The sequence below is a fragment of the Diplotaxodon limnothrissa genome, linkage group LG22 (genome assembly GCF_057381915.1).
Source record: "Diplotaxodon limnothrissa isolate DT_005_m linkage group LG22, D_limnothrissa_male_GT1.1, whole genome shotgun sequence".
Taxonomy (NCBI): domain Eukaryota; kingdom Metazoa; phylum Chordata; class Actinopteri; order Cichliformes; family Cichlidae; genus Diplotaxodon; species Diplotaxodon limnothrissa.
In genome coordinates this window covers 25,342,566-25,355,649 of record NC_140616.1, presented here as the reverse complement: position 1 = coordinate 25,355,649, position 13,084 = coordinate 25,342,566, and the positions used below count along the sequence as shown (strand labels likewise).

Sequence of the window (13,084 nt, the reverse complement as noted above, 5' to 3'; positions counted from 1 at the left end):
ACCTGTCCAGGGCGTACTCTGCCTCTCACCCTGTGGCAGCTGAACTCCACCCCCACCCCAACACTAAAAGCAAAAGAGAATGATGGATGGATGGATGGATGGACGTGTCTGTAGACTTAGGCTTATGTGAAACCAGGAATATTGGATAATATCAGAAACAGAGTTCACAAATTAAATGTCTGGATCATTTTTAACTGGGATTTACATTTGAAAGACAACACTCCCTCTTAGCCATCCTGAGTATGCCAGCAAGGAAGTGTGCCACATCATCAACTGTCCCCTGCCACACAATCTTTGTTTAAAGTTGCCAAACATCCAGTGGTTAAGTAAAATGGCATGAGTCAAGATTTTTTCAACATCATTACTGTCACAGAGGCTTGCACAAAGGAAGATAATTCAAGGTTTACTTACTGACCAGAAATGTAACAATGCCACATGTGTTTAACCAACGCATGCTTTTCTGCTGGGAGTTAATGGAGTTCTGCTTTTGGACAGAAGCTGTTTAATTACCCTGTACTTCACAACTCCTTCTGCAGAACCTGCAGCAGAAGTAGAGAGGTCTTTCAACCATACCAAATAAACAAACTGGTCACAAATTAAGATGCTTTTTGTCTAACTAGAAACAGGGTTTTCTGATTACCTAGACATGACCATTGATATCAACAAAGCTCGTTTGCACATGTTGTTACAAGATTTGCATCTCTGAACCCAAAGGCAGCGCATCAGGACAGGAGTGCATCTAGGGGCATGCATCATAGATTTGTCCCTGAGGGTCACTCTGTTAGTGCTAGGCTCTGCTGTAATATCATAAGGCATCCAAGGCAGAGCATTCAGTGCAAAAGACCTGACATCAGTCATGTGCCATTGTGGAAACTGCGCACCAATGTTTGCCAGCTCAGAGTTTGTTTACCATAATAACATAATCGTTGTCCCCAGTGGACCTACATACCAGATTTATCTCACTACAGCTTTGTTTCCTTCCCATCCACCCATCTATCAATCCATCTGTCCTGTTTCTTCCAGGGTCGGGGGGGCTAGATCAGGTCGCTGTCACTGTTGCGATGCAGTGAAGGAGATCCAGAAATGATCTTTAAGGGGAGACTGGCCAGATATAGATGAGGATGCTTATCTGCTCTGGGCAACTTTTGTAACTGTGCACATACACAACGCAAGATCGTTCAAGCCTGTTTTTGGTGGCGAGACGAGGATTTGGGCAGGTAGATGCACTGCCAACGTAAACACAGTGACATCACCAAACTGGGTTAAATGTCATCTTGTTATTAAAGGCCAGTCTTCCCTGATAACAGCAAGTAAAGTTCAATGTTCTGTCGCTCTGAGCCACAGCATCAAGACGAATGGACTTTGACACGGTCACCTCAGTGTCTTTGTACACATGGATTGTGTCTGCATTAGAAGTCGGGGTCACTACAGAGACATTAGCTCACTTGTCTGTGAACTTTACTGTATGTATTGATTTCTTAAAATGAGGTAAATGCAATGCATGACATACCAAACAAACAAACAAACAAGACAAAAATTAAGATTCAGAGTACCCAGACATGACCAGTGATATAACTAAAGCCTGCTCAGTCTTGCATAGGGTTAGGGTTAGGCCTACTTTACTGGCAAACAACGCAATAAGTACATAATACAATAAGTACACCCCATGATTCAGTACCTTGTTGAGCCAACTTTAGCAGTAACAACTTGAAGTAATTATTTTTGCATGACTGTATCAGTCTTTCACGTCGTTGTGGAGGAATTTGGTCGACTCTGTGACTACAAAGTGCCCGGTAACCATAGTTGCAAAACAAGCGGAAATCATTACCCCTCCACTACTGTGTTTGACAGTTAGTATGAAGTGTTTGTCCTGATAGGCAGTGTTTGGTTTCAGAGAAAAGAAGCTTTTCTCCTGGCAACCCATCAAATAAACCATCCTGTCTAATTGTGCTGTCATTTTTTTCCAGTTTCTCTGAGCATTGTGTAATGTAACCTTAGGGTGATTTTACTGGGATCTCCAGTCCTGAGAAGATTATTAGACGTCTATATAATGATGGACGCCAAACTGTTTGAAAATGGCTTCATGACTCTTTCCAAGACTGATGAGCAACAAAACTGGATTCTTTAAGGTCGTTGCTGATGTCTTCCCTTGTTGGCATTGCGTTAACACAAAACTTCTGCTTTTATAGAAAGAAGTCCATTTGATTAGCAGCGCTTGGCAGCTATTTACTCTTTTAATTCCTACCAAAGCAGTAACAGAGTGCTCTGATTTTGCATTTTGGTCTAATTTTTGTTAAATAAATAAGGAAACAGCGTAATATGTCTTATGTTGTTGTTCATCTAACGTTGTATTTACCAGATTTTAAGACCAAATTATTTTTATGAAAGCCTGGCGCGTAAGGTCTGTCTGTACTATCCAAGTTCAGACATCTTAACATTGATAAAATGAGCCAATTTAATCTGCAATGAGTTTTGTATCAAAATAACAAAGCAGAGTAAACACAGGTATGTTCAGGTGTAGGTGGTATCTTTTGATGCAAGTCACTACAGGCAAGGTACGTAATACATTTTCATTACTACCTTTGAGCCTTTGAGGATTACGCAATCATAAAAATATGCTTACTGAGAACTACTAACAGTAATCTCCTTTGGCCCAAAACACTGACAACCGATTCAAACTTATTTGAAAGCGAACGACCTTTCAAATAAGTTTGAGCACATGACACCTACCCTTTCCCCTGTTACTCCCCTCACGTGGTTTGATGCCTATTTCTGCCTGTGTGAGTGTACTCTCCTAAGTTTCCATCCCACCTACAGCTATGCACACCCCGCTGTTTGGTTGACGCATGCAAAGTTCAGCGTGTTAAATGGACTCTGAATTCATGGCAGTGCAATCAGATTTTCATGCTGTGTTTGGCAACAAACACACACACACACAGTCATACTCTCCCCTCAGGCACACATTGCACAACACACAACACATATGGACTGATAACTACATAGTGTTTGACAACTCCATATGGGCTTTGTGCTGCAAGCGTTCATACAGCTTTTATTCTATGCATGTAATAAGTGCTTTCTAACTATCATGCACACAATCACAAAAACGGATCAAGGGCAATTTGGGGTCCATTATCTTGCCCAAAGATGCCTAATCTCATTCTACCTCTTGAGCCACAGCCATTGTACCCTATCCACTCATACACAGAATAGTAATCACATGTGCCACCGTGACGTTTAGTCTACATTACAGTGACTTCAGCAGCACCAGCATCTCAGAATTCCAGTACAAAGAGTGCAGTTTTCCTCACACACACACACACACACACACACACACACACACACACACACACACACACACACACACACACACACACACACAACTGTGCCCTTATAAACATATACATGTGCCAAACATGTGCCAAGCTACGTGCGACTGTCTGGTTCAAGCTTTTCCAGTGTAACTCTGTCTCTGCTTGCACTCACTGAACAAGATTACAAACAAAGCACCCCAAGTGAAATCCAAGCATCTTCTCTTTTTTTTTCCTCTGCTGAAGTACATTTAATTACTCTGGATCCTTCTTCGGTATAGCTGTGCTAAAAGAAATGGTTTGAGTAAGGCGATCCATGGGAAAGTGATGTGTTGGTTACAGTTAGGTCTCCTGAGATACGAAATGCAGAGTACACTCTTTGTCTCGCTGCAACAACACACAAAACAGTGTACTTTGTAATCAGTTAGGACAGTTTGTCGTTTGTCTTAGCCCTACTTTAAGAGTGGCACATTTAAACGGGATAAGAGCGTGTGGAAAAGTTTGTGCCCAGCTAAGATGCTCAAACGTCTGAAATGTTGCACATTGTGATGCAGGCGATTGAAACTCAAGAACTGTGTGAAAGCAAAGAGTCCATTAACTTCATTTGTAAGAGGAAATCATTATTTCCATTTTTAGGAATCATCCAGTTTCATAACAAGTTTCTGCAGCAACTGGTTGATCTTTGCAAAAGTCGTTGCATCAGATCTTTTAGTAATATTGAAATGAGGTTAAGGGGAACAGCATTTTGATACCAAACAATTATTTGCAATTAATGTGGTGTGCAAAGGGAAGGGCTTGCTAAAGCATTCTTGATATATTTTCATTTCTTTCCCGTAAGCATCCCATACATTTACCAGCAATCCCTATGTTTGGCCATAAATTCTTATCTAATCTGCAGCATGTTGACACATATTGATCTGCCTGCACCATTACAGATTTGCACCTCATGTGCAAATGGTCTAAACTTGACTGCACACTTGGCAAGGTTAGGGTTCACAAACCAAAGGTTTGATCAGGCAAAGGGAGAGTCTCCTTTTAAAGGGTGTGTGCAAACAAATATTGCTTAGTGCGAAGATAAAGAGGAGGGCAAGTATTTATGTGTGTGTGTGTGTGTGTGTGTGTGTGTGTGTGTGTGTGTGTGTGTGTGTGTGTGTGTGTGTGTGTGTGAAAAGCCATAAGCAAATATTGCAAATGTTTGTTTACATCTCCAGCAGTCCAATGGTTCCTGCTACATAGGTGGGTATTCATACCTGTAGCAGTGTGTGTATAGCATATGTATACTGCAGGCTTTATGGAATGTATGCTCAGCTAATCTGGGAATATATACTGGAATAGAGAGGATAAAACACCTTTCAAATATAGACCTGAGAATCCGAGACCACGTCAAGCAGTAATCGAGCGATCTGCAGTCAACTGCACAAGCAAAACTTTTTCTTTCTACCACACACGAGGCGTCTCGTGTATGCCTCTGTTTAGCAGTGAGGAGATACGTGTGTCCATTTTTGACGGTGATCAACGCCTTTGAACTGATTCCACTGATGCTCAGTACAGAGGGGTTACTTTGAGTTTTGACATCGCCATACAGGACTCATGAAAGGTTGCACGAGAGTTTTCCCAAAGCTGATTCCCTGTATACAAAACAGCTGCTAAAAGACGTGTTTGTATATGAAGGAACGACACAGCTTCACTCTAAATGCAATGTGTAGGCTAAATGTCGTGGATTACATTTTAACCAGCTGTTTGCTTGAGTCTGAGTTTCTGTCTGAGTGTTCCTGTTTTATTTTGATTGTCTTCTGACCTGTGCCAGCGTATCCAGTTTGAATGATTAGCTCAGGGAAAACGCATGGAGAGAGCATATTTCTCTAGTATTGGCAAATCTTTCTTAATTACAAGGTCTCTAATAATAATAATAATGATATATATATATATATATATATATATATATATATATATATATATATATATATATATATATATATATATATATATATATAATGTGTGTGTGTGTGTGTGTGTGTGTATATATATATATATATATCCACCAGCTTTGATTTTTAGTAGGCGTGCGCGTTATAGGAGCGATCAGTCACAGCTCGTTTGTAAATGTAAACACACTTGGATGAAAACGGATACAAAGAATTTCCAAGGAAAGGCTTCTGATGAAGAAACATATGACTGTGACACACCCGAGGGGGCGTGGTATAGTAGTGGTGTGAATGGCTCACGTTAGAGGGCGGGGACATCCAAAAAATTACATCCAGTCAAGCTTGCTTGCTGCCAGCACCACATCTCATCAGTCCTCATTAAATTTACACGCTACCGGACCGTATTTCTTTCTGTTAAGGGAGGATAGTGGTTTATTTGTGTATTTATTTCTGAGGCAAATTCAACCGAGGACGAAGTTATTTCTGCCATGGCTAAAGGAGAAGGAGCTGAACAATACTCGAACGCCAGTTTGTTGAATAAACCGGGGAACTCGGATGGCATCCAGCTCGCTAAAAGGGTGAGTAAATTCATTTATTCAAAATTTAGCTTCAGGTACGGGTTGATTCTGGCCCGCTTTCACACGAATTCTCGAAAATAGAAAGGGCCAGGCTTTGATAGGAATGGGTGTCGATCGTTTAAATCAGGGGTGCCCAATCCCGGTCCTCGAGAGCTACCGTCCTGCAGCTTTTAGATGCATCCCTACTCCAACACAGCTGAATCAAATGAATGGCTTGTTATCAGGCCTTTGCCAAACACGATGGCATGCTGAAGAGGTAATCAAACCATTTGATTCAGCTGTGTTGGAGTAGGGATGCATCTAAAAGCTGCAGGACGGTAGCTCTCGAGGACCGGGATTGGGCACCCCTGGTTTAAATGAATGGGTAATACCAGCGAGCTGACACTTTAAGGGTGACTCATGTTAGCTTAAATAAGGCGCGCGCCATTCCGGGCCAACATTTGTCTCATTAGTAACTCGGAAACGATATAAACGGAATTTAAAAAATGGATAAACGCATAATTTAATAAAATGTAATTATTGTTATTTGGCACGTGAGTGTTATTTGGGCCTTTGGGAAGCCCTTTCTCCTTCTTCTGAACCTTAATTATACTAAGAACGCATTCTTCAAATAGTTTAAACCAAAAACCGTGGTTTTGGAGGGCTACATCTACACAAACGGGTTTAATTCACAGTTTGCGTGTGTGGAAGGCAATGTTCGAGATTTTCTGTGCCCTTATTTCGCCAGCAACGTGTAGCTACATTTGAATTAAAAAATGTAATACCTCTCGTCTTATCAGTTCCTCAAATTCAGTTCACGTTCGGCTGGTTTTTGACGTTGTTCCTTAAAGTAGCCGAGAATCTGTAAGCTAGGTTATAAATTTGGGTTTTAACCTTTGCATAAAGGTGGCTTACTTTTAATTAAAATAATTACACATTTTTTTTAAATCACGCTGGGAATATCGATATCGCCTTTCCAAAAACGTCGCAGAATATAGTCTGCTAACACCAGCGTGGTTTGTCTTATCCTTCATATCAGTTTTAATAAGCATTCTCAGATAGATGTGCTGCATTCAGTGGGCTCTGTTAAAACCCCCACTAGCTCTGCCTTTGCAAGGAAGAAACACTCAACGAAAAAGAGAAAGTAGCCTGTCTTTCTGAGGCTGGAATAATCAGACACTATAATTTGCATTGTAGTAACAAAAATGCGGTAGAGTTCATTTGCACGATGTTTTAAATTCCCTCACATACTAGTGGTTTGTTAAACAAATGGTTTAATTTTTCACTGCTTTGGTATTCACGTCTCCCCCCCCCCCAAAAAAAGAAAACCACACAAACAAACACACACACTGCTGAAGAAAATTCCCATTAAATTTACAATTTTCCCGAAAGCACTGAACGCCACAGGGAGCACCCACCAAGGCGACGTGTCAGATAATGAAGGAGCAGGCAGAGGACCTTTCCCGAAAACAGACTACAAAATGAGTGTTCGGGATTTTGTGTGTCTGCACCTTTAAACTAAGGGAGTGACACGTGAACCCAAAAAGCAGGAAAAACGTCTCACCTACGCATGTTACGCATTTACAGTAGTAACATATCATTAGTGGGAACTCTGATAGCAGGTGTGGCCCTGGAAGTAATATCAGTGAAGGTAGATTCAGTGTCCTGTTTATAAAACTCAGCTACATTCCTTTCTCTTTTTCTTTTTTGCCAAAGACATCTGTCCACGTGTGGCCGCAAGCTCAGTTAAGATCCATTATGGTTGTGTGTTTTAAATAGACTGCCTGACAACCATGCAAATATGTGTGTGACACGAATACACTGTCACATTAACACATTCCTGTGGCAGTTACTTGATGGTTACACACCTGTGTCGGTACAGTCAGTGCTCTGCATTCAGGTAGAGTGGGTTCAGGGGAGTTATGTAAGGTGAGAGATGCTTGAGATTTTGCATTTGCTGCCATGGACACCAGAGCTACTGCAGCTACTGCATTTCCAGCTATTATGGTTAAAACTGCTTCTTCTGCTGGTTTGTCCTTGCAGTGAAGAGTGTTTGACCTAAAGAAAAGCAGAGCTGGGCGCATCAGTGGGGCAAAGACTGGTTTATTTGCATGCAATGACAGCAATGCTTCATTTCCGTGTCCTTTTCCTGATCCTTATGAGGAGTGGTGAAATATGCCGAAGGTTACTTTAAACAGATTGTACCTTGATATAGGTTTTCTGCTTTTCTTCTTCTGCTTAAGGTTATCAGCAAGAGCCCTTTTCTCATTCAGCACCAGAGATTAACCCCCCCCTCCCCCCCTTTAAAAAAAATAAATAAATAAAGAGAGAGGGGTCAGACTAAGCAGCAGAAAACTCAAACTTTTGATTGGTCGGGGATAAGGGGGTGTGTTCGCCTCTCTTTGGGCAGCAGTGGTCAAAGCTCTGGTCAAACAGTGGCAGTCATCCACTGAGGAATTAAGCCATCTCAAACTGATGCCAAGGTGCTGTCGCCCTGGCTTTTGGGGTGAGTGACACAATGGTGTAGTCAGACGCTCACACCAATCGTGGATTTGTGTTGCCATTAGGAGATCTGTTTGGAGTCTGTCTGTTGAGGAAATGATTACATGTTCAGCGGAGAAACTCTTGAAGAATAAGCGCTTGTTACCGAACCAAGGGTTTCTTGTTTCCCTGGCGGCTGTCCCCGACACCTTCCAAATACACTACACTGTGGTTAGCTTTTTGCCAGCAGAACTCACGAGCTCTTAAGACCCTCTGGCGATTAAGAATTTAGGCCACGTTCCTCGTGAGGCTCGGAAAAAATGTTTTATTGTTTAATGGGACTGGTGAGAAAGAAGCAAGTCTGCAGATTAAGTCCTCAGACAGAAATTGAGAAAGTTGCCGATTTATAATCTGCTTCCTTTTTTTTTTTTTTCTTTCTTTTTTTGTCTTCTGGGGACAGGGGGAGTGTAATTGTTTGTAGGTGTGTTGCAGTGGCTGTGTAAGGCTTAAGCTGCTGCTGGCCACTCCGGGGAAGTGACCTCTCCTATAATTACAAAAACTTGGCCCCGCTGAAGTCCAAAAACGTTTGCAGACAGCTGCAAATACCCAAGGGCAGTTTCCTCAAAAGTTTGCTATCATTGAAGCCGTTTATTGCCTCTTGTCAAGCGAGATCCTCCCAGATGACGAGCAGGTCTCAGGCCTGCTCTAAGGTGTGCCTGTTGAACAAAATGTTCTTATCCTACTTTTGTTTTTACGATCAATGTATTTGAGCACGTTCTAAATCTGTGTTTCTGTTCTTTTTATTGCCTACTTGCAGCATGAGCAGAACAGGTTATCAGTCTGCAACAAGATATGCTATGCCATCGGGGGAGCTCCGTACCAGATCACAGGATGCGCCCTGGGCTTCTTTTTGCAGATCTATCTACTGGACGTAGCACAGGTGAGGAGGTTGAAATTGTTTCCAAACTCCAAAGAGATAAATGAAGCCACCTGGCTTCACCATCAGTGATAAGTAACCTGAACCTGTGCTTTCAAAATATGTCAATTTCGACGGTTAGGGGAAAAAAAAAAATACATATATGTTCAATTTAACACTCATTAAATACTATTAAATTTTCCAATAAGAAAGCCTAACCCTATATGTGTCCAAAACATTAAGGGATAGGAGTAAGGTTAGACTTCACAAGGTTAAATGGGATTGAGAGCAAAGTGTGCAGTCTGTTCTCTGTAATGTAGTAATGCTGAGTCTTAAAGCCCTGCTCTTATAAGCTCTCATACAGGACTTTACACAGATCAGAGCAAAGTTGTGGAAAAAGTTTCTGCCTTGTTGCTATTATTGGCTCGATGATGGGGCTCCAGTGTATTAAGAGGCTTACAGGAGCTTGTTCTGAAAAGCTTTGGGAGGGGTACAGTGGTGGCACAATATAAAGGGGGGGAGCTCGCATTAATGAGCTCTGACAGTAATCTGATGGTCATGGCCATGATGGCAGTGATAGTCAAAGGCTTCCCAGGGTTCGGTCTTGTTCGCCTTCCATGGCTATTAATTAACAGTCTATGGGGTGACACAGCGTGGTACAGATTGTACATTTAGAAGTCACACATTCATCACCCTGTCCGAGTTTGTCCCCTCTGTTAACAGCCAGCTGGCAACTAATATGTGTTAAGAGTTACTCTCTCACTGCTGCCTTTAATAAAAGATAGTGACTAAACCTTTCCCACTGTAATGCGAAGTGTAATGCCCATTTTTACAGCTTCACTGCTACTGTTTAGCTATACGACCACATAACCTGTGCTCATTTATCTGAGCTGATACATGTGTATAACAGCCACGTGTCGACATCTCTAATCTTTTTCTTGTGCTTTTACAGATCGATCCCTTCTATGCTTCCATCATCTTGTTTGTTGGGCGAGCTTGGGACGCCGTAACGGACCCCACAGTGGGCTTCCTGGTCTCTCGAAGCCCGTGGACGCGTTTTGGACGCATGCTGCCCTGGTGAGCTTTTACTCCCTCCTAGTTTCGTGGTGCTACACAGTCCATTTGATTTGATGTGCATAACAAATATACTTCCTTAGTGAGGTCTCTGACAAACTGTTTCCTTTACCTTACTGATAAAGCCAGGTTAAGCAGTTCAAACACTTGTTGCGTATTTGCTGTTGGAGCATGTGATCACAGGGTCTCCCATCAGCCCTGGTGGAAGTTTCCCAACTGTATGATGTCAGTGTTTGGGGAGGGCGGGGCTTTGTTCTCTACTTTTGAAAAGCCAGAGACTTCTCTCAGGAGGGTTTACTACGCGTCATGCTATTGCTGCAGTACTACTTCCTCATTGCCAGCATGTGCGGATGTGTCCATTCAAACTTTAGAATAGCATACTGAGAACTGTCTTTAGATGAAGTGGACCACATTAACTGCTACTGTTTGAACTATAAACCCCCTAAAGATGTCAAGCCATTTTCTTTTTTAAGTTAAACAAAAACAGGAAGTTGCTTCAGGAGATACTCTTGCACATAACCCACATTGTAGTTTTTGGTGACAAATACAACTCCAGCGCATTACAGGAAGTGCACAAAGACTCTTTGGAAGTCTTCTTTGTGTGGTTATTTGACATAAAACCTTAAATATACAGAGAATAATATGAAAACCCATCTTGTATTAAGGTTTGAATTCAGCTTGTCTGTGTGTAGGAGGGCTGTATGCACAAAGACTCTTTGGAAGTCTTCTTTGTGTGGTTATTTGACATAAAACCTTAAATATACAGAGAATAATATGAAAACCCATCTTGTATTAAGGTTTGAATTCAGCTTGTCTGTGTGTAGGAGGGCTGTAAAGCATGCCTGAAAAGGCTTACTGATCGCTTTTCTTTTCAGATTTGACCCACCCACCCCCCACCACCACATTGTTCTGTCTATGGGCATCTTGCACAGTCTTATCAGCTCTAAAGTCTAATGACTTTTAAACCCCTATTCCCCACACCGTTGCACACCTGTGGTCTGTGTCAACGGAGATGTAATTGATATAATTCCGCTGATGTAAGAGACTACTGGGGTGTCAGCAGAGCTGCTAGTTATAGAGCTGTCAGCACAGAAGACGTTTTAGAGCCACTGTCCCTTCAGTACATGCAGTACTCTGTAGTGTGACGAGGGTAGAAATAAGCCACCGGAGGTAAAAGGTATCAGAGAGAGAGGATATGTCAAGAACAACAAAAGAGCAAAGGCATCTCTTTAATAACCACCACGAGGAGGTGTGGGGTGTGTGCTGCACCTGTGTATTTACTCCCTTGCCTCCTTGATTAAACATATAATTTCCCAAGCTGGTTAGGAAATGAGCGTTGGGTAGGAAGTGGCACGAGTGGGAGGAGAGGGTCCCCTGCCTGCCCACTACTGTCTTTCCCTGTGTTAATGCAACCTCTTGGTAAATGGTTGCAAAAGGCTATGAAAGCAGATAATCAAGATAAAATTCCTTTTTGCAATAATTCCTATACAGCTCGAATTTTAGCTTGTTACAAGTAGAGCGCAGCTACTTTTGTCACCGCGTAGTTCAGCTTAGCTCTGTAGAAACAATATCTTCTAGAGGAGGTAAAGGTCATGTAATGTTTTAGAAAGACAGTTTCTTGCTGATGCTCAAATGAATTCTAGTTAAACGGCCGTGGTTTTAGAGCTCATTCAAAGAAAGTTTGTGGTAAATAAACTAAGTATTTGTGGCTGTGATTTTTAGCTTTAATCTTGCAGCCTATGTGGGTGTGTATGTCGCAAGTAGACCTGCATGACTAATGCAGAAGAAATGTCATAATGGCGAGACTGAGGTTCGCAGAGCTGACGGTGATAGAAATGTTCCTCACCAGTGATGAAATCGTTAATGGGAGTTCCCGTAAAGGAGCGCTGAACTCGATGATGTAAAAATTATATTAAGAGTTATTTCTTTGTCAAAAAATTTTGACTGAGAAGCGAATGTGCAAGAGGGTGATGGATTTTATCTCGTTACTGTAATTACTGCTGAGATGCTGATGTTTGAATCTCAAAAGTGGGTCACAGAGGAAGGGGGGGGGGGATAAAGTGCATCCTCCACTTCTCGTCAGAAATGGGGCGTGGGCTTTTGGTTGTAGCGGGGGTGGGTTTGGCATTTTTGGTTATATTATGGCTCAGTTCATTTCAGACACATGTGCAGAGAGCAGGCAGGAAGCTGCAGATGCAGTCAGAGCTGCTCTGTCTTTAATGCTTGGAAGCCACAGTGGGGGGAGGGTGACCGGAGCTGAGCTTCTCATTGGTCCTGCCCACAACACACCACTAGTTTTAGCCAATAGCTGCTCAGCTTTCAGTGCCTGTATTACGTTTTAAAGAGTGACTGAGGAATCCAGGAGGTTACTGGAGTTCAAGTTCTAGCAGTGAATTTTCAGACCGAAGGCCTTCCTGTTGCTTATCTTATATCACTGTCAGCTTCTGCAGTTGGCTACAGTATGAAGAGCCAGTTTTGAAGACTTTCACCTAAAGAGTGATATAAATTTTTTTTGGGGGGGGCCGTGATTTCTGACTTATGAAAGCACAAAGTCAAAAACTGAATTTTAAAAATGTATTATTGCTTCAGCCGCCAAGCCAAAAATGAGAAAATGGAGAGATAACTGTGTCACTCTCACACGCAGAAGCTCTTAAGATAGCTTTTCACTCTTACTAAACTGTTGATAGACTTAAAGCTGCCACTCGCTGAGTTAATTCGCTGACAAAGTAGATAACGCTCGCTCTGGTCAGCACGGCTGTTTCAGAAGATGTTTAAATGTGATGTAGGTCAATGCTTGTATGGCCCAGTGTGCCTCCGGAG

At 42.1% G+C, this 13,084-nt stretch overlaps 1 protein-coding gene across 1 annotated transcript in view; it reads left to right on the top strand.

Moving 5' to 3' along the window:
• The first annotated feature begins 5,552 nt into the window (after positions 1–5,552).
• Positions 5,553–13,084, top strand: part of mfsd2ab (MFSD2 lysolipid transporter A, lysophospholipid b) — a 16,163-nt gene continuing 8,631 nt past the window's right edge. The window contains exons 1-3 of the mRNA XM_085346873.1: positions 5,553–5,814; positions 9,092–9,214; positions 10,143–10,267. Of these exons, the coding sequence (XP_085202999.1) occupies positions 5,725–5,814; positions 9,092–9,214; positions 10,143–10,267 (338 nt within the window). The 5' untranslated portion in view covers positions 5,553–5,724. The remainder of the gene's footprint in view (positions 5,815–9,091; positions 9,215–10,142; positions 10,268–13,084) is intronic.